This window comes from Mesoplodon bidens, assembly GCF_964165515.1.
Source record: "Mesoplodon bidens genome assembly, chromosome: 17".
NCBI lineage: Eukaryota > Metazoa > Chordata > Mammalia > Artiodactyla > Ziphiidae > Mesoplodon > Mesoplodon bidens.
In genome coordinates, this window is record NC_138174.1 from 51,301,260 (window position 1) to 51,327,776 (window position 26,517).

At 46.2% G+C, this 26,517-nt stretch overlaps 1 protein-coding gene across 1 annotated transcript; it reads right to left on the reverse strand.

The window, feature by feature from the left end:
• Positions 1-19,446: 19,446 nt before the first annotated feature.
• Positions 19,447-21,382, reverse strand: POU4F1 (POU class 4 homeobox 1; the record flags this gene model as incomplete). Its single annotated transcript, XM_081214859.1, has 2 exons — positions 19,447-20,598; positions 21,260-21,382. The coding sequence occupies 2 exons, from the start codon at positions 21,380-21,382 to the stop codon at positions 19,447-19,449; spliced, it is 1,275 nt and encodes a 424-aa protein (XP_081070985.1).
• Between the last annotated feature and the right edge of the window lie 5,135 nt (positions 21,383-26,517).

Sequence of the window (26,517 nt, forward strand, 5' to 3'; positions counted from 1 at the left end):
TCATTCATTTAATCTTCAAAGAGGAAGCAGTTGTCCACAAAAGCCTTCAAATAGCTTCATTAGTGCAATTTTTCAGTCTCAAACGCTTAGCTGGCAGCATCTGATTGAGAGTAAGGTCATTATATTCATCTATTTCCTAATCTAATTTTTTAATGTTTCTACACTTAATGTAGAAATGTATAAATGTGGAGTTTTTGCCTTCTCTTTGTTTGGCAAACAGCTCAAAATATGAAAAAAAATATATGGATGGTGATTAACAAAATATTGGGTCCTTGTGGTTTCAGTTCGTGAAATGTAATGTTCAGGCCCAGAACTGGTACATTTTCCCTTTGGGGGTTTGTTTAATGTGAAAAGGATTGGACCTAGAAACGTTGTGTTTTCTTATCTATTGTAGACAAAGAAAACCTCGTAGCATGAGTGAAATTTCTCAGATGAGGAACTAGAGTTAAAACAGTCATTGCAAATAAAATTTCTTTGGTGTTTTAAAATGAAAGATGGATTTTATATTTTAAAAATAGAAATAGTCAAATGACGTATGCTTACATTACCCACTTTTAGCATCCTTCCCTTTGTTTAAAGCACTAATAATTGCTTCCTGTATTGAAAACCAATAGGCATTGGAGTCCTAGAAAATAACACTGTAACATTTGATGCACTGATCAAATCACAGTATCAATCACTAAAAAATTACTCAGTTGCAATCAAAAGCATTCTCAGAGAGATATAGAGCAGAGCCTGGCACGAATAGGGCTGTGGAAGTTGAGTCATTTGTAATTACTGTACCTACTTTGAAGGGTTATAAAATGTGTCAGAAAGTAATATTTGCTGAGCCCCATTACCAAGAAGCAAAACTTGCTAACTGGCACATTAAACTTTGTATCTTATAAAGGAATGATTCGACTTTTGACTGGTCCACTTGCAGAAATCATTGCATTACAATATTCAGTGACTGTACAAAGGGGAAAGAAAGGATGAATCATGCAGAGACATTCTCAAGTTAATATCTGGAAACCATATAATGCCAAATTTTTAAGGCAAGATCTGTGTACATGGGCTTCCCTGGTGGCGCAGTGGTTGAGAGTCTGCCTGCCGATGCAGGGGACACGGGTTCGTGCCCCGGTCTGGGAAGATCCCACATGCCGCGGAGCGGCTGGGCCCATGAACCATGGCCGCTGAGCCTGCGCGCCCGGAGCCTGTGCTCCGCAACGGGAGAGGCCACAACAGTGAGAGGCCCGTGTACCGCAAAAAAAAAAAAAAAAAAAAAGATCTGTGTACAATGGGACAAATAATGGAGTATGTTGGGGGCTTAGGCCAAGGGATCAGGGCTTTGAGTCATGAGAACAGTCCATAGCCAGTTGCAATGACATGAGGCAAGGGCACAAATTTTGTTTCCACAAATTATATAAAGACAATTATAATATTTCAAATATCAACAGCTTTTAAATTGCTTTAAAATAAAACTATGATGAGCTTTGTGGAACTGAATTCTAATTGGTACAACATAATTTTAAGATAAAATGTAAATATGAGAATAACCTCAGCCTGAAAAGGTCAGTGTTGCCATTTGTCCACTGTGTGTGAAATCACCAGAGTAAAATGGAATTATACGAAAGAAGAGCAAGAGACTGCATTATTTACACATGTGTTCAATATGATAATCAGGAAAAAAAACTTTGCACTTCTTAACTCATGTATTCATGAAGTTTTATTACCTACTATATATAATACTGTGTTAGAAATTCTGGGACATAGATAGGTAGAAAAGATAAACTCTCTTCTCTTGAGAAGACTTTATTATGATAGAAATGCAAGAGTGCAAACATGACTTTACAATAGAAGGAAATGTGAATCAAGAGACTAAAGAAAGGAAAAATGGGCCTTGGAATTCACAAGTAGTTTCCTTCCTGGCTAGAAGATCATGGAAGGCTTCATGGCATGACAACACCTGTGCTTCTAAGGATGTACCCATCCCTAAGGTGTTGAAAGATCAAGTTTGGAAGGGAGAAGATTAAATATTAGAGTTTTAAAATATTCTGTGTACCCTTCCAAACATTTAATGCATTTTATGTCCTCTGCAGAGAATGATAAAAGTTCTTTTCTTTTCAAAAGTATCAAAAGGATTTTTTTTTAATATTTATTTATTTATTTTGGCTGCGCTGGGTCTTAGTTATGGCACTCAGCATCTTTTTAGTTGTGGCACGAGGGCTCTTAGTTGTGGCAGGAGGACTTCTTTCAAAAGGACTTTTTATAACAATAAACAAATAAATTTATGAAAACTCAGTGCTCATTCCAGTTGGTTTTTCTGAAATTGAGCCTAAAATACCCATTTTAATGGTTAATGTCAGACATTTAATGCCATTAATACAAAGTGTGATAAAAACAAAAACCAATAAACCTGAGCAAGTGTACATCAACATATTCTGGGAATAAAGGATGTGTCTACTTTTCAAATAACAAAATAAGTTGATTTCTTTCATGTAAAGTCTGGCGGGGAAAAAAATGATCATAAGTTAGAGATGTTTAAGACTCCGAATCATGTAGCTTTGTGGATTATTTTTTATTGTTTCTTCTCTCTCTCTCACTCCCTACACAGATAGAGATAGAGATATATTCAGTGCCTGCTTGATGCTGGCGGTAGAAATTCAGGGGCGGATTAAAGGGAATCCCATCTAAACACCTGTAGTAATATAAGAATTCAAATATTAAATTTAATAAAGGGCAAAAAATAAAACAAATAATTAATAGAGTTTACTGAATTCATCTAATTCACAAGCACTTCTGATATGCTTCTGGTAATTTCAATTATCACCGTAAAAGTAAAGAACCTGTCTTGCAGAGCTAGATAATATTGGGAAATCAATAAACTAAAATAGTCCCAGGAATAATGGATGTGTATTCCTGTTTGCAAGCATATAAAGGATAAATACAGGTGGCTTGACAAAATACGAAGAGTTCAGGAAACAAAAATAATCATATACAAACAAAAAGCAAACAAACAAAAAATAGGACCGAATCTGGGTCCTATTCCGAGCGTCTGGAAAGGGTCTCACTAATATAAGAATATGCAGTGGCTCTTTTAACTTTGAGTAACTGAGAAGCCTCTTTCACAGAAAACTAAGGAGCTTCGAATCACCTTTCTGACCATCTTTCCTGTCTTCTATATATCCTCATAAAATATTTACTGTCCTTCTGAATGACCACTCTGATTATCCTTAGACTCCTTTCAGATTCCCTGATGATGTCATGGAGATGTTAAACCCATTATGCTAAGTTAGGACCTCCATCTGCAGTGACCTCTTGGCACAGGCTTCGAGGACAGCATGATATTTTTACATAAAAGTTAGTCTTCATTCAAATCCTCGAGGTCTGATCCTGAAAAGAACACTGACAGCTCAATCAACCCTAATAAATACTTAACAAGGTCCATGAAAAAAAAAATAATACTATTCCCCCAAATCCATTATACATTCACAACTCAGACATAAAAATGTCTATTAAAAGTACAATTATTTTACCACATTTTTATTGGAAAACAAGCATTTATCCTAATTTACAGGTTTAACCCAAAGGTGATACATGACATTCCTTTTTATTAAGCTACTAGGGGAGTGACAAGCGATGGCGCCCAGCACTAATTATTTTTAATGTAGTATTTCAAATTGATCATGCATAATGTGATTACAAATCATAATTAAATTAATTTGTATTGATTTAAGATTTTATAAGTTGTTAATAACTACAGTGTAGTATATCTATTTCCACAAGCTAACATTAATATTTTTAAACTGCCAAAGTACTTCCTCCTTTTCACTCCAGTTTTGTTCTCATTAAAAAGTTCACAAACTTGTCAGTACTTCATGCAGGTGAAAGCTAACTTCAAAACCCTATAAGTAGAAGTCTTGAGTATTTTTAAATACTCCAAAGGTTCCTCTGAGAAATGATGTCTAATACATTTGTAAGTGTAGGATCATCTGCATTTAAAAATATATCTCTCTCTGAAACATTTTGCCCTCATCTATCTCCTAACTATCCCACCTGTCACAACTACCTTCTTGCACTTAATTCCAGCTTCTGATAGAGTGACTGACTCTGGAAAGAACTAAAGGAAACCAATGGAAATGTAGAAGTCCTTTCTCCAACATTCCAGGGGATGGAGAAGAATCTGAAAGCCAAAAGGAGAGCTGAGCAAACTTTGTCTAGCACCGAAGCCCAGGGAGTTGGGCCTTCCTAGACACTTGCCTTGTCTCCCTAGCCTAACCACACTCAAGGAATAAAGTCCCCTCAGAATCTCCACAGCTGAAGGCAAAATAGAGAATCAACTAGGAGACAGCCCAAGAGCACCAGGAACACCTCCTTACCGTTTCTCTCAAGAACTGAGGGGAAGTTGGGACAAGGACGGACGGGAGTGAGGCAAAAGAACAGGACAGAGTAATGGCTCAGAAAGCCCCATCAGTACGTTTTCATAACAGAAACAGATCTTGAACAAATTTGCCAATTCAGTCTGACCGGTTTCATCACATACTAAAGAATGATTCCTTCACCTCCTCATAACCAGAACTTCAATCCAGCCGGACCCACTGGCATAAACCACAAAGAGACATAATCTGGTCCTTCCATCCTCCACGAGCCTTGGAACCGGGAGTGGAGTCCTGTAGACTGTTGCTCTCACAGAGAAGGGTGGGCCTGGAGTTGAGAATTGTTTTTTGTTTTTATTGTCTTGTTTTGTTTTTCAATGTCTTTCTGAATACCTGAAATGCCTTAAGGTCCTATCAGAGGAAAATGAAGTAATCAGTGTTTGGGAGGGCTGGTTTGGAAATGGAAGGGAAATGTTTATGAGGAAGGCTCAGAAATGAACACTGCACACTACGACGGGAAGAGTTTCCCGGATCCCAGCTGCCTTCCCCTAGGACTGACTGGTCAGTAACAGGCACCTACTGAGCTCTAGGAGTGCACGATCACTGCAAGTTGAGGCAGGAAACCCGCTGCTCACTAGCGACCACTACAGGTCTCAGGGGGGAAACGAGCAAAAGCAGGAGCACATTCGGACACTCGCTCCAGGCGAGGAGCCGAACTCCCTTCGGAGGGTTGCCCTAGCTGGACCGTCCCATCCCGGAGGCCGCAAGCCACCCGCTAGCCCTGCCCTGCGTAGACGCCGGGATCCAGCTCCCAGGCGGCCCGGGCAGGGGAGCACCGAGACGTTTGAGAAGAGCACCCTTCTCATCACCACCGTAGAGAAGCCGAAGGCGGGGGGGCGGGGGGCGGGGATCCCGAGCGTAAACTGAGCAGGGAAGGAAAAGTACGAACACCAAACTCAGGCGGTACCCAAGCGGGGCTCCGCGGGAGTGAAACGCAGGGCAGAGCAAGGGCATAGGCGGCAGGGGCTCAGGGACCCTCCCCCTATATGGCAACTTAGGGCTTGAATTCTCTTGTATACAGGGTCGAACCATCAAGACAGTTTCAGATACAAACAAGCTTAAGCAACACTTCTCTACACATCTCCCAGGTATTAAATAGAGCGCGGGCGCGCGCGCGCACACACACACACACACACACACGAAGGCCCCGCAGCAAGAAAGCAAAAGGGGTGCAAAACAAAGGCGTTGAGTGGGTTGCCAGGTCCTGTTCCTCCCTCAGCCAAGGTGCGACCAGAATACACCCCACCCATCCCCGCCAAGCGGGTGGGACTGCATGTGCAGGACACGCCTCGTGGATAAATGCATGCGTTCGGTTGTTCCAGGTTTCTGAGGCCTCAGTTAGCCCGGTCTCATGACCAACTGACAAAATCAGTTCTCCAGTCTAACTCTGAAGACGTCTCCTTTCAGTCAAGCCCTTTGCCACAACAGAAGGGGTCCTGGTGATGACTCGTTCTCCCCAACGCTACACAGAGAAACTCTCTCGAATGGACCGTTGTGCCTTAGCCAAAGATTTTAGAAAGATTCTTGAGTTGTGAAGGGGCCTTGCACTAAAAGGTGTTAAAAGGAGATCCCGTACGAGATGGGTGGAACAAATATTTTCAAGCAATCTCCAAACACATTGTTATTCTGAAGAATAAAATTAATTTAACCAAACATAACACATTCTTTTCCTTGACTAATAAAATTCACAAATGGAGATGTGGATTTCCTTGGACTTGAGCTACAGTGTAGCAGTACACTCCAAACTGCAGCCCCGAGTTTGAAGTGCTAGCCATGAATTCTCCTATATGTGCTGTCCCTGGGATTGGGATAATGAAGCACTACCCTCCAGGAATTATAACATTTTCTGGGGGAAAAAAAAAATCCATCCATAAGAGAACTACTTTAAGAAAAAATAAGACTCTGGTTTTAATAAAGTCTTAAAATTGATACTGAAGTTAAGTGTATGTTTGGAAAAGGTGGGTTTGATATTTTGTGGGATTTTTTTTTTTTTTTTTTTTTTTTGGCATCGGTCCGTGTGACTAGCAGTGCAGGTTGTTAAGTTTCCAAGCAGGAATCAGCTTAAAATGCATGGATTCTATTATATGTACAATTTAATCACAAGGTATTTAAAATAGACATTTCCATCTAAAATCCAATCAGAAATCAACACAGTTCCTCCAGGCATTAGATGATCATCTCGATTTTGCATTTGTAAACTGGGAGAAATAAATGTGACTTGTGGATACCAAGAGGTCAAGTACGGCTGCTCAAATATTTTTCTTACAAAATGACGGATTTATTAGACAAATAAGTAGCCCGGCCGATGCAAAACCCCCAGTGATTGAATTTTGACGTTAAGTCAACAACAACTCGAACTACATCAGTGCTTCAAGATTTAGTTATGATGGTAGAGATTACTGAACAAATAAGAGCCCGAAATGAATACAGATTTCTGAGGATCTGCCCCTGGCACCCTCTTCTTGACATTCTCCTCCATATGCTCCCCATATTCAGACTGTATTATAATTAAAGGACTTGCCTATGCCTAGCGATTGGAAAAGAACTGTAAAATAATTAGGCATATTTTTCTGTTAAAAAAAAAAAAGGACAGGCTCAGGGAGAAAGCCAACTGAGTTTCATTGTAAATTCCTTCGTGGCCTGAAAGTCACCCACTATTTTCTAATAGTGGGCGTGCAGTGGGTGTTTAGTTTAGTTTTTAAAAGATCTTATTTTCATTAAGAGTTTTAACAACCTACTCTCCCTCCCCCCCAATCTCTTTTTAAAACACAGCTTTCCAAAAAAATTGAGGACTTGGGCCACATTAGTATCCCACTGGTGGATCCGAATCCACTGCTAAATAATTAAACCGCCTGAAGAATTTCAGGAGTATTTAGATTTCACCTTTCCTGGGTTAACGTCTACCCCCCACCCTCCTCCCTTGCCCCGCCCCGACCCGCTGCCACCCCTCCCCCGCCTCCCGGGAGCTGGTCACGGTGCTGAAAATCCTGCGTGAATCTTGTGGGAAGGGAGGGCACCACTCATGGAGGCTTTTGCTCCTCTTGAAAAGGGGCTTAAATAATTGAGATTACATTTAAGTGTAAAGCAGTTCTTTTCTCCTCTTTTCGTGGTGAAAGGGGCTAATCTGCTCCTAGTGTGAAAATCTGCCTTTTATTTATTCTATGTGTGACTGCCTTATTGTAATGGAATTGGTGACTCAATTTCCATTTAAGTCTTGTTGAGCCAGCCAAGAACTCATTCCTTGCACCTTCTCCTTCTCGTTTCTCAATTTTCGGCTATAGTTTGGCTCCCCCTAATCTATGGAACTGCTTATTTTGCCAGGACAAATCTATATTTGATTTTAAAGCTTCGTCCGATCAAGGGCTTAAGACAATTCTCTCTGTAGCTAGAAATGCACTTTCTGGGTATCCAGGCACACACCGCTAGAGGCAACAAGCTGGTACCAGATCTTTATCCCAGATTTTATTTAAATGCAGTAATAATTGCACTCTGTAAAATAAGTTGCCCATCTGGGCTTCTCTCCCAGTTTGTCACATTCCCCTCCCAGGTATGCATGTATCCATAATTTCTACAGATGTTTCTATCATGCTGGTTTTTAAATCATCCATAGTATTAGGTGTTTTCCCAAGTAAATAAACCTGGAAACACAAAATTGCTAGCCCTGAAGTAGCAATAGAATTCATAAGCAGAAAAGAATGTTTCATAATTATTTTGTCACTTCCTAGGATTAGGTAATAAGTTATGCAATTTAAGCTCTTCTACGGGGCGGGGGTCAGGTTGTAGTTCTCTATTCTTCTTCCTTTTTTAATATTGAATAGTACCTTCAGTCCAATAATACATCTGTTTACAGTTTGCCTGAACTTGTTTCTGGATTTATATTTCAATATGCTCTTTAGGATGCAAAATTCCTGTCAAATTAAAGAGTGCTCATGTCTTGCCCGCTTCCAGCAAATCACTTGCAGCACCTAATAAATCCAGCTGGGGTTCCTTCCATAGCCCAATGCTGCCGAAATCATTATTGTCCTGCCTTGTTTCATGTCAGAGGCCTCTTCGCCTCATCTGTCATGAAACCAATTTCACTTTATTTACATCCATTTGCTAGTTTAATTACTGTGCTGATGAATAGCCTGAAGGAATTAAGTTACGAGTCTTTGGAAACCCAATGCGACAGATATATGGGCTATGTTTTAACTACAGGGAAAGAAATGAAGGCTCGTGTGGCATGCACCAAAATTTAAAGATAATAAGTGTTTCTCTGTATGCAGCTACTCTTGAGATTCAGGATGATCTGTCTTTATGTATTCATCATCTCCTGGATGAAATATAGTGCTTTAGAACCCCTCATATTTACAGATTGACTGCAGTTCTCTACAATATAATTCTCTACAATTATGTTTTAAATGTTTTGTTTGTTTCCTTTTACTGAAAGAGTTACAGATGATTTTCCAGACAAACCAAACAACCTAATGTACTGGTGTTTTTAATTAAAGGCACCTACCAATGTTAACCTTTTCTTGTAACTAAGAGCTTAGTTCTATATAAACACAAATAGGTGTATTTGTGAAAATAAAAAATATTTAACACATCCAATCTAATATACAGTACAAAGTACTCCACTTACATCCTATAAATAATGTAACAGATGTCATTTACATGATTCTTGTTTGTTATTGAGCACAATCTCACAAGTATCTTCTTTAAGGTATCTTTAAATCATAAATAAGAACATTTTGCTGGCCCTCTCTTCTCCAAGTCCAATATAATAGAGTACTATGAATCTATGTTAATGACAGAGGATTTGTGGAATGGATGAATAATCTATGTTCTCAAATATATATAGTCAATCACTTGCATATATATATATATATATATATATTTAAAAACCTAAGATGAATAAATTTTTCAGTCATTCCATTATCCTATAAACACTTTTTAGAATAAGCCTACTATAACATTAAAAATCATATTCAAGGGTATTCTTTCCTAAATTGTATCATTAATTACAGATTGTAAATTTAAAATTTATAATCCAGAAATTGAGTCTTCATATGGTTCATAATCACGGACTATCAATTTAGAAAATAATAATACTTGAATGAACATTTGCTTTTATATTTTCTCTATCCCTAGGTAACACATGAAAAGAACATAACTTTTAAATCTAAGTCCCTACATGTTTTGCTTTCACTGCTCTGTTTCTGAGAGTTCTGACATTTTAAAATCAATACTTTCATTTGATTTCCCTAAAAATGCTAAGTTTGTGGCACATGACAAACATATTCACCACTTCAAGAAAAAAATTTAAATTTTTCTTATAGACTTAATGTACTTATTCGTGTATGCCATCTCCATGTTGAGTACATAGTCAATTCTAAGGCTGTGTAAACTTTCTGAAGTATTTATCTAACCAAAATTATTTTTAAACATTCAAGGGGGAAGAGATCATTCTAAATAAAGCAGAAGTGAGAAAGAATGGGAGTTTTAAGTGTTTTCCCATTTCCTCTCCTCCTAAAAGAATTAAATACTTTCTGTACCCTGTAGACTCTGCAGTTTCATTTATCATAAAGCCAGCTTAAAAGAAGGGATAAAAATATAAACAGTTTACATTTACTATCAGAAGAACTAAAGGCGGTGCAAACTCTACTGTCAGTGCAGATACATATTGATGAATTATGTATTCATTACAAATCCTCCAGACATCTCCCTCCACAGCCCCCCTTCCATCCCCTAAACACACATTTGCCTCATTCCACCTCCCCTACTACTTTTAATAAAGCTCATCTACAAAACAACCTACGTAACAAAAACAACTTTTTGTATCAGGAGTCTTGCTTATAAAAGTTTCGCAATAAAGGAACCCTAAACAGGACCCTCCAGGTAAAATTGCCTTCTATTTTAAAAGAATCAGATGCTATTCGAGTTCTTTTGGTAGGGATTTATAAACCATCTTTAACTTGACAGAAAGGAAATCTTCAGTGATTGAGCCTTCTTTAGTTATTTTTGTTCATTTTTTAATAAAAGAAACAAAAATGATGGGGGTTTTAAATGCTTTCTCTTTCCCTCTCCCCCCTCCCCCATTGCTCTCGCACCCTTTCAAAGACCCTCTTCTCCCTCTCCAGCTCTTTTTGATTAATAGATCCATGTGGCTAACGGCCTGACATATGGTGTGCGAAGCAGCTTGAGATAGTACCTTAGGCATCCCCTACGGCCATTAACATATTAGGGGCTTATGTGCAGTCAGACAGTCAGACCTCATCTAGAGCCAGTGTGTTCAGAAAGGCTGCACCCCAGAGCTGTTTGATAGAGAGTTTCAATAATGCACCAGACTTCAATTTTAAGGGAGTTGCTTCTGGCCCTGAAACACTGGGACAAAACCAGAATAAAGTTTAGAAACAAGACTCCACTACACTCAACAACAACAAATAGTAAAAACTGTACTTAGTACAACACAGTAAGAATCTGTTTGTATGTGGATGTGCACGTGGAGGCGCAGCTTCAAGCTCACAAACACACACCAGTTCCTGAGCATTATCAGTGAACAGGCAAAGTTAGCTGCCTGGATTTATTTTGTTTAAAGGTTTATTTTGTTTAAAGTTCTCTTTATACCAGGAATATTAACAGTACAATAACAGTACACTTACTGATAGAGATGACTCAAAAGTGAAAACAAAATACAGCATAATATTTAGGAAAGAAACAGCTCTTAATCATGTAGCTTGACGTTTTTCCCTAGTAGAAGAAATTAAGTGCATTTTTACATCTGTAGCCTTAAAATAAGAAGGGGAAAAAATAATGAAACTTTGGATTTTAAAAGATTATATTTTAAATAGATTGGCGATCAAATCCCTAGAAAGATAACTATTATTGCTCTACAAAACCTAAAAGTTGCAAATAAAGTCTTGGCAACAACTCTGAAAGGGGGAGTAAGCCTCTAGGATGTATATATATGCAGAAATATATATACACATGTACGTATGTATAAATTTTTGGCGAGGGAGATGATACTCAAAATCAAAGCAGACATCCCACTTGAAGCTTATTTAATTCACTTCAACGCCGTAACTGAAGCTTGAAATTCCCTTTACCCAACGTTCTTCTCCTTCCAGCCTCCTGCTGATAAACCACTGTACCCCTTTTGAACTGTACTCTGACTGTTAGCTTGGCAAATAAATGCTGTTCCGCCCTATTAAACCTTTTAGGTAGTTTCATCTTCGGATTTCTCAAATACAGAGCTAATAAGGAGGTGCTTTGATGCTGTCTTACTTTCAAACTATAGCCTTGAGGCGTTGAAACGCGCAAAAGGTAACCGAAAAAGTAAATTGCCACGAGCAAGGCGCACCCTCCCTTTCAAAATCGCTCCGACCCTCCGCAATGCACCGCGTGGCAGCAGAAAATCGCCTGTTCCCGTGCAGAACTGCGTCCTGTTGGCAGCCCCTGGGGTTCTGAACCCGTGCCACTTAACCAGGAGGATGGGGAGAGGGGAAGCACTTTTAAGTTTAAAAGCCCTGGGATCCCCTGAGGGAGGGGAAAGACGGGAGGCAGAGAAGGCAGAGCTTCCCAAAAGTTGATTCTAGACAAACAAATATTAGATGGGAAGCGAGAAAGGCAACTTGCTTAAGTACGCAGTAATAAAACTTTTGCATAAGGCGTGGCGACAGTGTACGACGAGAGCCTGCTCATAGGCGCTAAGGCTGATTTCAAACCTCGGGCTCAGATTACACTTTGGAAGGAAGACCCCGGCGCGCTCTAACGCCTCTCACACACTTGATTCCCCTACACACACACACACACACACAAGCGTGCACATACATACACACACAAGACCTCTTAGTTGAATATAAGCAAATGAAACAATGGAAACCACATCTTTTTCTTTAAAACTGCGATAAAAGAGACTCCCGCTCAAAGGCGCCAGAGTCCCTCTCATTTAGGTATCTTTTCAGAAGAAATGAAAGCCCCTGGGAGACACCTCTGCTCAGAGTCAAATGGATCCTACCTGCTTTTTAAAATGCCTGTTTTTCCATTGCTAACTCATAAAACACATTTTAAGCAGGATAGCTGAGCTCCAATCTCAGCCTCAGAGCTCCTTGTCACGTTCTGGTTCTCTTGCTTTCCCTTTCTTTCATCACAACGCTTTGGTAAAGTCGCATAAGTGATCAAAATTAACATAAATCATTATTAGTTATTAGGATTCGCTCTAAATTACACTGTGACTATCGCACCAGCCCCATCTGCCGCCCCTGCTCTAGCAGCAATAGATTGCAGATAAAATAAATGTCCTTACCCCATTAGAAGGTTCCTGTCTCTGTAGCCAAAAGCCAAACAAAAGCAATAAATACCGGGCTTTCTCTCTCCACTATTCAGCTGTGACTCTTTTCATCAGCTCTTCTTCTAGAAAAGCTCGATAGCTGCCTGAAAATATTGCATTTTATATCACCAAAGGGCGATTAATATTGCATTAACTATATTTAACAGTTTTTTAAGCGCGAGTATTCTACAATGCGTTGGTTTCTGTTAATATGTACAGGGGTATCAGAACTACTGCACACCACTTAAGATATTCGTATAAACATACTATTTGTCTCACACTTTGTGTGTGTATATATATATGTGTATATATATATATATATATAATGTTAGAGTGTAGCGCGCGATGTTTGAAGTGGAAGAAGACGTGCTAATGGTCTGCTTAAAGTATTCAGACACTGGCGGGAGACAGCCGGGTCCCAGCCTTCATTAAATGTTTATTGTCAACACTTGGCGGGGGCGGGGCGGGGGTAGGGAAAGACTGGTGTAAGAGAATTTCCGCGGCTGGAAATTGTCAACACTTTGTTTTATTCTGACCCATGCCTACAAAAGTTTGTGTGCATTATGCTTCACTGAAGCCAGGTGTCAAGAGTTACCAAACTTTGGTTTGTAATTCGCTTTACCTAATCAATGCAAGGAGTCTGCCTCTCTTCCTTCTCCATCCCTCCTTTTGCCACCTCTCCAGGCTTCTTTAGTTTTTCTTCTTTTTTCCCATTCTCTGCGCTTTCTAAATCGGAAAGAAGCGACCTCCGGGGCCCTTGGGCTTGGGGCAACGGATGGGAGACAGGCGCTCCTAGCCCCACCCCTGGGGCTGCAGGAGCAGGACACTGGTCCCCTGGCTTGAGCTTTGCCAGCTTCTCTCGAAACCGAGATTTTCATCCTCCGTTTTGCGATCCAGGACTCTACGGAATTCCCCGGGACTAACGACCAGCGGCCAGCCTTCCTCCCACGCCAGGTATAAGGTCAAATTCGTAGCAAGGCTTTGCTGGTGTGCACCCTAACAACAAAACAAAAGCCGAGACCTTATTGCTCCCAGTTCTTGCCAAAAAACGTCAACCAGTTTTGTTAAGTTTTGTGGTGTTTAGGACGTCTGTTGACGTAGGCAAACTGTGGGGAGGGGAGTATTTTTAACCTCTGCGAGATACTAGTCCATTCCCTCTTCTGGCAGGACGCCCTCAGAAGCCCTTACAGGGTGGGAAAGAACATTCGGGAGCGCTTAATTACCAGCTGCGGAACTCCAGCTCAATCCTCCGAGGTGACGCCGCACGCAAAACGCGCTTGCGCGAGCTCGGCGCGCACCGTGCGCACTCGGAGCGCGCCCAGTACGCGCGGCGCTCCCAGCGGTCCGCACTCCGCCGGTCACGCCTGCGCACGCGCGCCGGACGCTGGGCACTCGGGCGTTTGACCGCTCCCGTCATCCACGGCCTGGCTAAGCCCCGGCCAGGGCCGGTAGGCGGTAGCTGTCCCACCGTCCGAGAGGAGCTGAGGCCCCCGGCAGCTGGAAGCTTCCGGGCCGCGAGTCGCGGCAGGCGGCGGAGGGGCACAGACCCAGCGTACCTGGTCGCTGGGCCGCGGCTCGCACGCCTAGGGCGCTGGGATTTCCCCGCGCGGGCGGCCAGGGTTGGGTGGGCGTTTCCAGGGGGTCAGGAACCTTGCCTTGGTCGGGGGAGGGCTGTTCCTCTCCTGGCTGCAGATTCTGACCCAGTCAGCTCTGCCTGTGGTTTGAAACGGCACCCGCTCCTAAGTCCGAAGTCTAGCCTGAGAGACTGGAGGGGAGGGAGCAGCACCACGAGGCCGTCTCCGAAATCACTCCGGGAGCCGCAGGAGTGTTCGGCCGCTTCAGTTTCAAGGCGCTTCCGGGCCCGCGCCCCGCCCTACGGAGCCCCGGATTTCGGGGAGTGGGAGAGGGAGGGCTGCCCAATCTCTTCACCAGGCTGACTTGACAACAATTAGGAAAGTTTTTAATTAGCTTCTTGTTATCATTCATTTTATTAATTTCCAGAATCCTCAGGCCATGAATTATTCAAAGGGCAAGCCAACCCGAGCGGGGCGGCCGCGCGCCCCCGCCGCACGTGCCCGGTCCGGCTCGGGCCGAGCCGCCTGCCCGCTGCCCCCGGAGGGCGTGAGGCGGCCCGGCCCCTCCCGCCGCGGTGGCGCAAAGGTTTGATCAAATATTAAATAACGTAATTATTGCGACAAGGCTTATCTCGCAGGTGGGAAAGAGGCCCCCCGTGAGATTTAGAATTCGGCTGCTATTTTTTAAAAATCAATTAAGCTTGCGTTCTCCTCTGGAACCGATCGCGAGGACTGGGGCTAAGACTGCAGCGGCAGTTAGTAACACCCATCAGCAAAACCACACCAGAGAATAATTGTGGTCGTCACCTTTATCACCTCGCGGGCCACCAAGGCCATTCGAATGGGGTGGGGAACGCTGCTTTTAGCCAGGTCAGAAGTCACAATTCCTACCTCACGGATTCGACTATGAAAGCCCATCCAAGTGAAAGATGGGGTAGGGATGCTTCAGGCAAGGTTGGCGGAAAGACCGGGGAGACGGGGCAAGGGGCTGAGGGCGGGAGCTGGCCAGGTGAGTCCTCAGCCCAGGGCGCCCTGTCCTCTCTTGGCGCGGCCAAGTGTAGGAACGGGACCGAAGTTATCTTAATACCACAAGAAATTAAAAGTCGATACAATCACGGCAGTGGGTGCCTACGGTTTATTTGTGAGGGTGTAATCGAAGTTGAGAGCAATTTCAGAACACGCATTAAACAAAAATCTATTAAGAAGTTAGTTGAAGCGTCTTGAGGACATCATTTCCTAGACCCACAGAAGTAGCGGGACCCGCAGCTAGGACTGGGGAAAAGAGAAAATTTAAAACGAATGGGTGGCTTAAACGTGGCAGATGCACTTTATGCTTACTTTTCTTTTGCCTTTCCTACTCCACCACCGCCTGCATTTCCTGAGAAGCTGAAATGCAAACAGAGCACAATTTTCCCTCTCCAACTTATTTGGAGATTATTTAAAAGGACCGGAGCCACGCTATTTCCGCCCACTGACTAGTGCCAGAATTCACTTGAAGTTCCGTTCTTCAGAACCAGAAAACTTTGAAAGGTTAACTACCACTGAGTAGCAGGCCTTAGCACTCTCTCCAGGAGGACGTTTGTTAGCTTGTTCATTTGTTTGTTCATGAATTGACAGTTAAAGGTATCTTAGAATAGTCTTAATATTCCTTCAGGCAGTACACACATTCAGTCACTAGACAGCAAGGCATTTCCTGTTTTGTTTTGCACAGCTTCCTACTACGTAAAATAGGAAACTCTGCAAAGCATGTATTTTCATAATCTGTTTTATTAACATAATATTGTCTTCTCTTTATTTGGTAAGGATTTTACTTAATACAAAACAAATGCTTAGGTTCTTATTACATACATTAGTCATCATTATATAATACAAATATATTTGCCTGCAACATTTCCGTTCGGGGCAGTTATTTTTAAAAAAACAGCCTTTGTAAATCTGTTTATTTGTTCATTCCTGGTTCTCCAACAATGAAATCCGGTCATACTTTTCTATAAAATAACGGTATTTTTTAAAAACAAATGTATTTTATTTAAAACTTCGATGACATTTCAAGTTAATAACAACAGAAACAAATCAATTTTGATGGAAGAGATCTATTTTAAAAATACCTCTAGTGCTTTTTTTAAAACATTAACAATTGTTTAAAATCACAGCTTTTTAAATGTACTCTTCTTTTCTGAACATCAGGCATTTTGTTTCACAGATTTGCCGGTGAAATTAAAAAGATTTGGCTAAAGTAGGATGACTTCAGAAGATATAATCCCAGCTATTAAGAAACTTTTTACATTTGGCATCTGATCTAGTGCCGGGTCACCAACAGAGAATCTCTGATCCCTCTGGAGCAGTAGGTGGCACACTAAAGTTCCAAATGAACAGAGGCATTTGACACCATGGCTGGACAGATCAGTGGATGGTTTCTGTTAACCTCCAAATAAAAGTCATTTAGTTTCAACATTTTCTTAGAAACGTTTTTAGGCTAGAACAACACATACAAACCTCCAAATGCCTCTGCACCGAACCTTGATTTAAATATTTGGAGAGTGCGTGGTTATTTATTACCTTCCACCACTCTGAAGCGAGGGCTGTGCTTGAAGGGTTTCTGCAGTTAAAAAAAAGAAAACTTTGATAAACACAGGCAACTAATAGAGAATTCATTTTATTCAGAGCACCGCTTTCACATGAGTTATCTGAAAGTGAATTCTGATTCAGCAGAAAAATACATCATTCTCATCCTTTCCCCTCTTTTCACCTCCCTTTCAACATCCTCCCCTTCCCTGTATTTTTGGTTGAATTGAGTCTCATTTGTTGACCAGCTGTCCCAGGACTTTGGCCCAGTATAAACACAAAAATGCACCCAAATCATAAAACTGCTCTTCTTTCAGTTATGTTTTATTTGTAAGTGTACTGGGACATATCCCCCTGTTGTATTTTGGCGCACAGAAGTGGTTCTGATAGAAGTGGGGAGGAGGGAAAGATAATAGAGCAAAGACATAACCAAGGAAAAAGCTCAGCAGACATACATGGACAGGTAGATCAATCCGTGAGGCATTTCAGGATTAACACTGGCAGTTCGTAACCACTGTGTGAGTGTGTGCATTAAAGAAAATATTTACAGTAATCTTCCTTTTTTCCTTTTCCTCTAAATACAAGAATATGACAAGAATGTTGTGTTTTCGGTGAAAACAGGCAGTAGACTGTGAAATCACACTATCCACAAAACGGTCTACCAGAAAGCTAGCCCAGTTTAGTGCTCAGTTTCAAATGCATAGAATGTTTGCGCTGCAAACAATGATATACAATGTAATTAAATAAATAATGCCTAACCAGAGTGAGACCTAGTTGTGTTTCTTTCTGCGCCTTTCAGATCATGCATGATTTCAGTCTTGTTAAATGGCAGGTTTTTTCTTTTCTCATCTGTTCTGTTTTCAATTTTTTAGTGCTTATTAAAGGATGGTAATAAACCATCTCCACCCGAGATCAAAAGAGTGTCTTGTGCACCAAGCAGGCATTTTACCTAACCACCTTCAATTCTTTTTCCTCTTTTTTTAATTCATCAGTAGTTCATAAAGTACCTTGATTATTACTATGAAATACTATACATGATTTTCTATTTGGGAGACTGATAGTGCAAATTAAAGTTCTTGCTACCCAACATTTATCCCCAGCAATAAATTACTTTTGGATAATAATAATAATAATTTAATAATAATAATAATGAAACAGTTGTTCTGCTTCCCCCCGCTCCCAACATGCAGACCCTTTTGAAATAAATGGAGGGCTTTAAACCTGTCTTCCTCTCATCTGGGATTTAGTTGATTTTCTCACAGTCAAGTCCTGCTCCAAGTGAAAGCAGAAACTTCTCAATATTTCAATGAGAGAAGAAAGGGGACCTAGAAGAGCAAGATGGGTCCTGTTCTGTGGAGAAAATGGGACAGCGTATCTCTCCTACTGTCTGCCACCCCATCAATCTATTTGAATCAACAGGGGGAAAAAAAGTAGATAGTTTAAAATAAGCCACTCAGAAAAATAAATGAAAGGGCAAGCAAGTTCTATGAGTGGGGGGGGGAACTTAGTTTGAAATGGTCTGTCTTCTAGATCTTAGATATGAGAGCAAAAATGGAAAGAGTAAAAAACGGGTTAAAATTGTTCTATTTTCCTAGAATAAAATATTTATTTCGGAGCCTCTAAATTCTGCTTTTTAGTCAGCCCAAAGACTATGCCTCTCTCTCCCTAAAGACCCCCATCTGACCTATCAGGCCACAGGAGTATAGGCTGGGTCACTGGAAAACTTGGACTTCACCTAAACAAGTAGCCACCCGCCGCCCCTTTCAGCTGTGCCCCTACTCACTTTCTGGCAATGGAGAGTAGCCATCGGAGTCTCATTGGAAAAGAGAAAATAAATCAAAGAGGACTTGGATGGGGTGTAGGTGAGACTTAGAGGAAATATTAAATTAAACACACAAACAGAACAACTAACTTTGCTACCCAGAATTTCACCTTCCGGTTCGTCTGGTGTTCGGTCTTTGACTCAGTTCCTGTGTGTAGGGCTGGGCGACAGTAATAACGTGGTGCTCTTTTTTCTCTTCCTTGTGGGGGAGGAAGGGGGGGAATGAAGCTGCAGAACACGACTCTCCGGAGTTAAATTTCTAAAGCATTTTTTTCTTTGCTTTTGTTCTGTTTTGTTTTCGTTTGTCTTTATTTGTCTAGTTTTTGGTGGTTGGTAGGTTTTTTTGTACATAGCTCCTTGGTCCCCAGGAGATTTTGATAAGTGTCTCTGGTCAAAAACAGTCAATTTCCCTACCCTTCCCGAGTCTCCCCCCACCCTCACCCCCAGAGCCATCCTGCCCCTCACAACCCCTCCTCCACTCTCCGCTTTCCTTCCCCCGACTCCCCCACTCTCACAAATGCTCCCTCTTCTCCCCCCGCCCTTCTCTCTGGTGTCCACACCCGGCACCCCAGTCCTCTAGGCTGGGGAGGGTAAGGGCAGGGAGAGCAGAGAGGAGGTGGAAGCGAGCGCTCGAGGAGGGGCTCCCCAAATGCAAGCTGGACAACGGACACTCTAAATCCGAGGGGAAACAGGCCCGGGGAAAGCCCCCCGAAATGCCCCTTCGGCTCCCCGCTCTGCCCCACCCGGTACCTCCCATTCCCCTCAGTAAGTGGCGGAGAATTTCATCCGCTTCTGCTTCTGTCTCTGGTTGCAAAACCACACCCGCACCACGTTCTTTTTGAGGTCCAGTTTCTCGGCGATGGCGGCGATCTTCTCGGACGAGGGCCGGGGCTGTACGGCGAAGTAGGCCTCAAGCGAGCGCTTCTCGGGCGCGGCGATGGAAGTCCGCTTGCGCTTCTTCTCGCCACCGTTGAAGAGCTCGGGCTTGTTCATTTTCTCGCGCTGCGCGCCCTCGGCTTCCTCCAGCCACGCCTGCAGGATGGGCTTGAGTGCGATCATGTTGTTGTGCGAGAGCGTGAGCGACTCGAACCTGCAGATGGTGCTCTGGCTGAGCGAGCCCACGCCCGGGATCTTGAGGTTGGCCAGCGCCGAGCCCACGTCGGCCTGCGTCACACCCAGCTTGATGCGCCGCTGCTTGAAGCGCTCGGCGAACGCCTCGAGCTCGCGCGGGTCCGTGTCCGAGTCGCAGATGGACGCCAGGCCCGCCGCGCCCACCACAGCCGCCGCCGCCGACGCCGCCGCCACCTGCCCGGCCGCCGCCGCCGCCGCCGCCGCCGCCGCCGCGCCGTGATGCGCCGCCGCCGCCACCAGCCCGGGGTGCGGCAGACCCGACGGCATGTTCATGGCGGCCGCCGCCGCCGGGTGCGACAGGTGGCCCAGGCCGTGCATGTGCGGATGCGGATGAGCCGAGCCGCCCAGCAGCCCGCCGCCCGGGCCCCCGCCGCCGCCCCCCGGGCCGCCGCCGCCCGGGCCGCCGCCGCCCCCGGGGCCGCCACCGCCTGGGCCGCCGCCACCCCCCGGGCCGCCTCCGCCCCCCGGGCCGTCGTGGGCGCCGCCGCCGCCACCCGCCGCGCCCGCGCCGCCCGCGCCGGCCATGAGCGCGAGCGAGGGCGACGAGATGTGGTCCAGCAGGTCACCGGGCTCGAGCGCCTGGTGGTGATGGTGGTGGTGGTGGTGATGCGCCAGCGGCACGGTGGACGTGGACGTGCATGGCACGCTGTTCATCGTGTGGTACGTGGCGTCCGGCTTGAACGGGTGGCTCTTGCCCTGGGACACGGCGATGTCCACCGCCGCCAGCGCCTCGGCCCGCGCCAGCAGCGTTTCGTCTAGGCTGGCGAAGAGGTTGCTCTGCAGCTGCAGGCGACACAAACCAAACCAAAAAAACAACAACCACAAAACCAAAAGAAGCAAAAACACAGAACAACCACACACAAGCCGGAAAGCACGACAAGCAAAAGGCAAACACAAAGCAAGCAAAATAATAACGACGAGGGTGGGGATGGTGGAGACCGGGAAAGACAGAATAGGGACACATTGGGGACGAGACAGGGGGTCAGATGAGAAGGGACGGGAGTGTGAGGAGAGGGGCAGATGCGGAGGAGAGGGGGACACAGGAACACATTCCGGGGACGGGCGTGGGAGACGGAAAAGGAGGGGGAAAGAAGAAGTGCAGATGTAACTCGCAGCTGGGGACCCGTGTCACGCACCCGAACACGCACAGAGAACGCCTTTCCAAGGCATGAAATTAACAGGAAAGAGTGAAGGGAAATCGAGACTCATGGCCCCAGCGCTCCCCACTCCGATCGCCGGCGCCCGACACGGAGGCAGAGGCGACGGGAACACGACACTAAGCGCCACTGTTCAAAGACTGCCTCGCAGCGGGACTCTTCTAAAACTCCCTGCCCGCAAATCCCCGCACCGGGACCTGTACACACATCAGCACCCGACATGCAGCGTCTCGGAGACGGGGAGGGGGCGGGCGCGCGGGCCGGGTCCGCGGGCATGGGGCGCTTACCGGCGGCGTGGGCAGGCAGGCCCGCCGGATGGCCTCGGAGCTGGAGTGCAGCGACGGGTACTTGTGCTCAGGGAGGGTGGGATGCATGGCAAAGTGAGGCTGCTTGCTGTTCATGGACATCATCTTGATGGCTTGGCATGTAAATCCACAAACACTCCGAAAGTCCGCGGGAAAGTGCGCACGCCGGCTCCTCCGGCCTCCCTTCGGAGGCTGCAGCCGCGGCGGCTGGCGGCGCGGAGGCGGCGGACGCGCCGGGGGCCGCTGCTGCTTCTGCTGCCGCCGCTGCCGCCCGGCGCTGCTTTGACCGCGCAGACCGCCGCGCACCGGCCTCGCGATCCCACTTCTCCGAGAGCTCTAGCCCCGTGCGCCGACGGGATGCACTCCTCTTACACCTGAGCCCCAATTCTCGCGGCCGGTCCGGGGAGCTCTCGCGAGAGCTCGCGGGCCCGCCGTGCTGACAGGCATCAGCTGTCTCCGTCTATCTGACGCGCGCTCTCCCTCTCGGCGGCGCCGTGCGTCTGCGCGCGCGCGCGCGCTCTCCCGGCCGCGACCCGCGCGTGGGAGCCGCTCTTATAGTGACCACCAGCAAGGACAGCGCAGGTGATGCACCTGTAGCTACCCGGACATGCGCACTGCACTTCTCACCTTTCCCATCGCGGGTCTGGAAAGATCAAAAGGGCCAGCTATTGTCTGAGGGTAGGCACCTTTTAGGGGGAGAAAGACAAGATGCTCGCCAGCCCCTGGGTGGTTTCCCTCCCTCCTCCATACCCTCACCGTCATCGCAAGCCCTGAATATATGCGCATTACTTAGGCACACCTCCGCTCCGGGACGTCTAACAAGCTGTTATATAATGTATACAGCTGGGCATTTGTATGTTAAATTATGCCCGCGCATTCTTCTGTGTGCAGTATAAATAACACAGAAATGCAGAAGGTGCTGTCTTTTGCGGCAAGAACCTGTTTCTTTCATGGTTTATAAATAGGTTCCTGGAGAATGAATAATCGCGGTGACAGACATTTGTTTGAAGCAGTCAGATGCTATTGATTTCCATATGATTTAATTTCCTCCGCATACTTTGTTGTTGTTGTTGTTGTTGTGACTATAAGTGTGTCAGGCACCGACAGTGACAGCCACTTAGGAGCCACAAGGAGCGTGTGCTTTCTACTAGGGAACGGCTGGTTGTTGAAATGAAGTTGTGCATTTCTCTTATTGTTTGTCTCCTTTAACCGTGTACAAACCCACATTTCAAACGAGCTCCGGATGATCTGAGGCTTCTTGTAATCAAAAGGAAAAATAGTTAACAGGGTGTAGCTGGGATCCTTACCTCTCTTCAGTGTACACACACACACACACACACACACACACACACACACACTTTATGTTGGAAACTCCAGGAAAAGGAAATAGCTTCATAGAAAAGGGAATAAGATGTTGAAGAGAACTTTATTTTCCCTTCCATCGTTTTGGCTTGTTTGCCCACCACCAGCCCCCACCCGCTCCCCAGATACAGATATACATACAGATGTATAGATGTGTATATATATACACACACATATTTTTTTTTCTTCAGTAGGGAACAGAATCAAGCCAATTTACAGGAAAGCGTGATTAAAATATTAATTCAAACCAACTTAAAAGAACGGGGGGGGCTTCCCTGGTGGCGCAGTGGTTGAGAGTCTGCCTGCCGATGCAGGGGACATGGGTTCGTGCCCCGGTCTGGGAAGATCCCACATGCCGCGGAGCAACTGGGCCCGTGAGCCAAAATTACTGAGCCTGCGCGTCTGGAGCCTGTGCTCCGCAACAAGAGAGGCCGCGATAGTGAGAGGCCCGTGCACCGCGATGAAGAGTGGCCCCCGCTCTCCACAACTAGAGAAAGCCCTCGCACAGAAACGAAGACCCAACACAGCCAAAAATAAATAAATAAATAAAGCAAACTGTCAACAAGTAAAAATAAACACTATAAAAAAAAAAAAAAAAAAAAAAGAACGGGGCCCAAGCTCTGGTCCAGCCTTTATTTATTTATTTTTTATTATTGTGAAATCAAAACGTAAGAAGAATAAATCAATTAGCCAACCTGCTATGTGGCCCTTATGTGGCAGGCAGATCAAGGGCCTCCCCGGGGAACCACAGTTCAGGTGCCCGAGTCCCCAGGGACTCAGCCCTTGCCCGGGGTGATAACAGCCCAGATGTTATCACATCTGCAGCGAGAGAGCTGGAGAACGGCAAGGGGCTGCTTAGGGGAGGCAGAGATCAGATAAATAACCTTTCTGGTCTCTCCCACAGCAAGGAGGTCTGTATTTCCGCCAAAGATTAGATCTCATTTCTATAAACCTAAATTTGTGTTCGCTTGGATCTTTTCTTTGGATAAACGCGTGCGTATTTAGCGGACACGCTCCCTACTCAAATTCCAAGAAGAGCCCAGAGGCGTCACCACGGCTTTTTTTTTTTTCTTTTTTCTTTCTGTCTTTTCTTTTCTGTCTACCTTTCCCCCTCCCCCAACCCCCTTGCCTCCCGAGAGGGGAGTTAAGAAGGATGTTCACTTGCTACCGTGAGAAGGAGCCTCGTTTCCATCCATTACGCGGTCCCTTGGGAGTGCTAAGTGCAACTTTATCTCTGCGGGGAATGGACCACGAGCAGGACATCGCTGGAGGGAGCGAATGAGTCCTACGGTAGTCTTCGCACCGGGTGTCCAGGCTTAACTTAATCCTTCCTGACACCCACCGCGGCGGTTCCCTGAGCTCGCCTGCGTTAGGGGGTCGGCGGGTCGGGGTGGGGGGGGAGAAAGGGCCCCGCAGAGGATGAGCGCCTAGATCCTGTCTCCCCCTCCCCCCAGGGAAACGCTGGCTTTTAGGGACCCCAAAGAGTGCAAGGGAAACAAACGCAAATGGCACAGTCTGGGGGCCAGATGGACTCTGAGAGAGAGAGAGAGAGAGGTGAGCCCCTGAGTACCCGAAGCCCATCTCGGTTTACCCTCCAACACTGAGAGAGCGCCAATTAACCCAGCGGGGAGGTCCCTGGCCTGAGGTCAAGACTTCACCACCTTGTCCAGACTCCTCTCCTAGTTCACTTCTTTTTGGACAACCAGAGTCCCTGCCCAGCTTAGGGCGGGCTCAGACCTTTGCTCAGAATGTCTCACTTTCCCCCAGGGCTAGAAATAGGGCCCTGGGTACAATTCCCATCTCACTACCCCCCTCACCCCACTAATGGATTGGAAGCCCATTTAGGGCACATCTGTGTCCACCCTGGCACTTAGGAAGGGTGCTTGTCACAGAGTGAAAACACCCCATAGAACAATACACGTGTGTAGGAAGGAAGAGAAGGCAGACGGCGAGGGCCCGGAGAAAAACAAAGAGAGTTCTGCAAGCCAGGACCAATGGGGAGTGGGGGGCAAGCAGGAAGATCACCGAAGGGGTCTCCTCTCTGCCTGAGAAGGAGATGCAGATTGGAACAGAAGGGCGTGCTGTTCCCATGCAGAGCTGTCTATCTTGATTCCAGCCAGCAATTTTTCCAAAGTCATTTATCTCATCCTTCCCTCATTTACCTTCTACCCTACCTTCCTTCCTCAAATGCTTGCTGAGCACCAGTCTGGGCCAGGGCAAGACACTGGAGATAAAATGAGGTATAAAATACAGGCATCTGCCTTCGGGTGGTGACAGTCTATGAGAGTGGGGTAGCTACGGGTGAAGGGGGTGTTTTTGTGGTACAGGTGTGACAGGTGCGATGAGGGAATTGTATAGAAATACCGGGTGGGGTAGGGGATGATGCTTGGAGAATTATCCTGTCACATCCCTGCTGGGCCTCAGCCCCAGGCTAAAGAGTGGGACAAGGTGGTAGATCTGCCGGTACTTCCTTGGACCTTATCAAGCCTTTCCCTACTCTCCCCAGGGCAGTGAAAGGGAAGGGTGGTGGACTGGGGCTCAGTCCATCAATGTCACTGCTTTGTTTTCTGGGTTTGGCAAGTGCAGTAACTAGATGGCCCCTGCCAGAGCTAGTGATGCCCATGTGGGGTCTGAGCCTTGGCATAGAATCCTGGGCAAGTTGGGGTTTGATTTTTTCTTTTTCTCTTTTTCCTTCCTGTTTAATGACCAACACAGATTCCCGCCTCACCCGATCTCATAGCTTTGCATTTTATCAAGAGGGAGATAATGAATGCACAGCTATTGATTTCCAAGGAATTTCCGCCCCCAGGGATAGGGAGTCTATCATCTGGATCAGAAACACATTTCTTTCCCTCATTAATTAATTTTCTCCTCCTTCGCTGGCAGGCCCCACTTCACATTTCCTTTCGCCTCTTTCCCGGGCTTAGGGAGCAGACGTTGGTAGGCTGGAGTGAAGACCCGCGGGAGAGGCGCAGCACAAGGGCGGGACCGGCTGGGGGTGACTGCTGCTCGCCTTTAAGCACCCCGCCCCCTCCACAGCTGCCACTGGCTGGGCAGCCTTTCTTCTTCCGAAGCGGCGCGGGCAAAGTTAGCTCTGGACTCAGCAGCCCCTGCCTGCACGCCTCCCTCTCCCCAGCCCCACCTCTGGGCTTGAACCCGATTTATTTATCCGCATTCGGGGACGCCGGGGGGCGGGGGAGGGGGGGAGCGGTGGTCCTGAGGAATGTGCACTGAAGTGAGTGGAGATTGTGCGCGTACAAGAGACGGGAATCGGGCCTCACGTTCTTGCCCAAACGCGGGGATCTGGAACAACATGCAAACCCGGGCGGCCCAAGACGGAGCTCTGCTCCTCGCAGATGCGGGCCGCCTCGTTTCCTCCCGGCTGCCGCCCAGAAACTCGGCCGGTTCACCGCGCAGCCAGCGCCCTGCGCGGGGGAAGTCGCCAGAGCCTCGAGTCGGCCGGCTTCCGAGGCCGCTTGGGTTGTTTTAAGCGGTGGGAATGAACTGGCCAGCAGAGGGCTAGAGGCCTAGAATTGGGAGGGGGGCTGGGGGGAGTGTCGGTTCTCGGAAGAGGGGCGGCACTTGGGAGGTCCGGCTCCCTTCCGCTCAGACACCCTCTGCCCGAAGGGTGGGACAGAGGAGGGGCTAGTGCCGTGCTTTCGCTTCCCCTCCTGGCGGTCTTGCCAGCGTCAAACCTGGGCAGCTCTGCTCCTGGGTCTCTCTAAGCGCTGACCCTTGTGCATTCCGGCCCCGCCCCTCCCGCGGTGTAGGCACTGGGCTCCTCGCCCGCCCAGCCCGCAAGGCCGTCCTGGGAGGTCGCCCTGCCCTGTGCCACCGCTCAGCCCAAGGCGCGAGTTCACAGCCACGCTCTCGTTGGC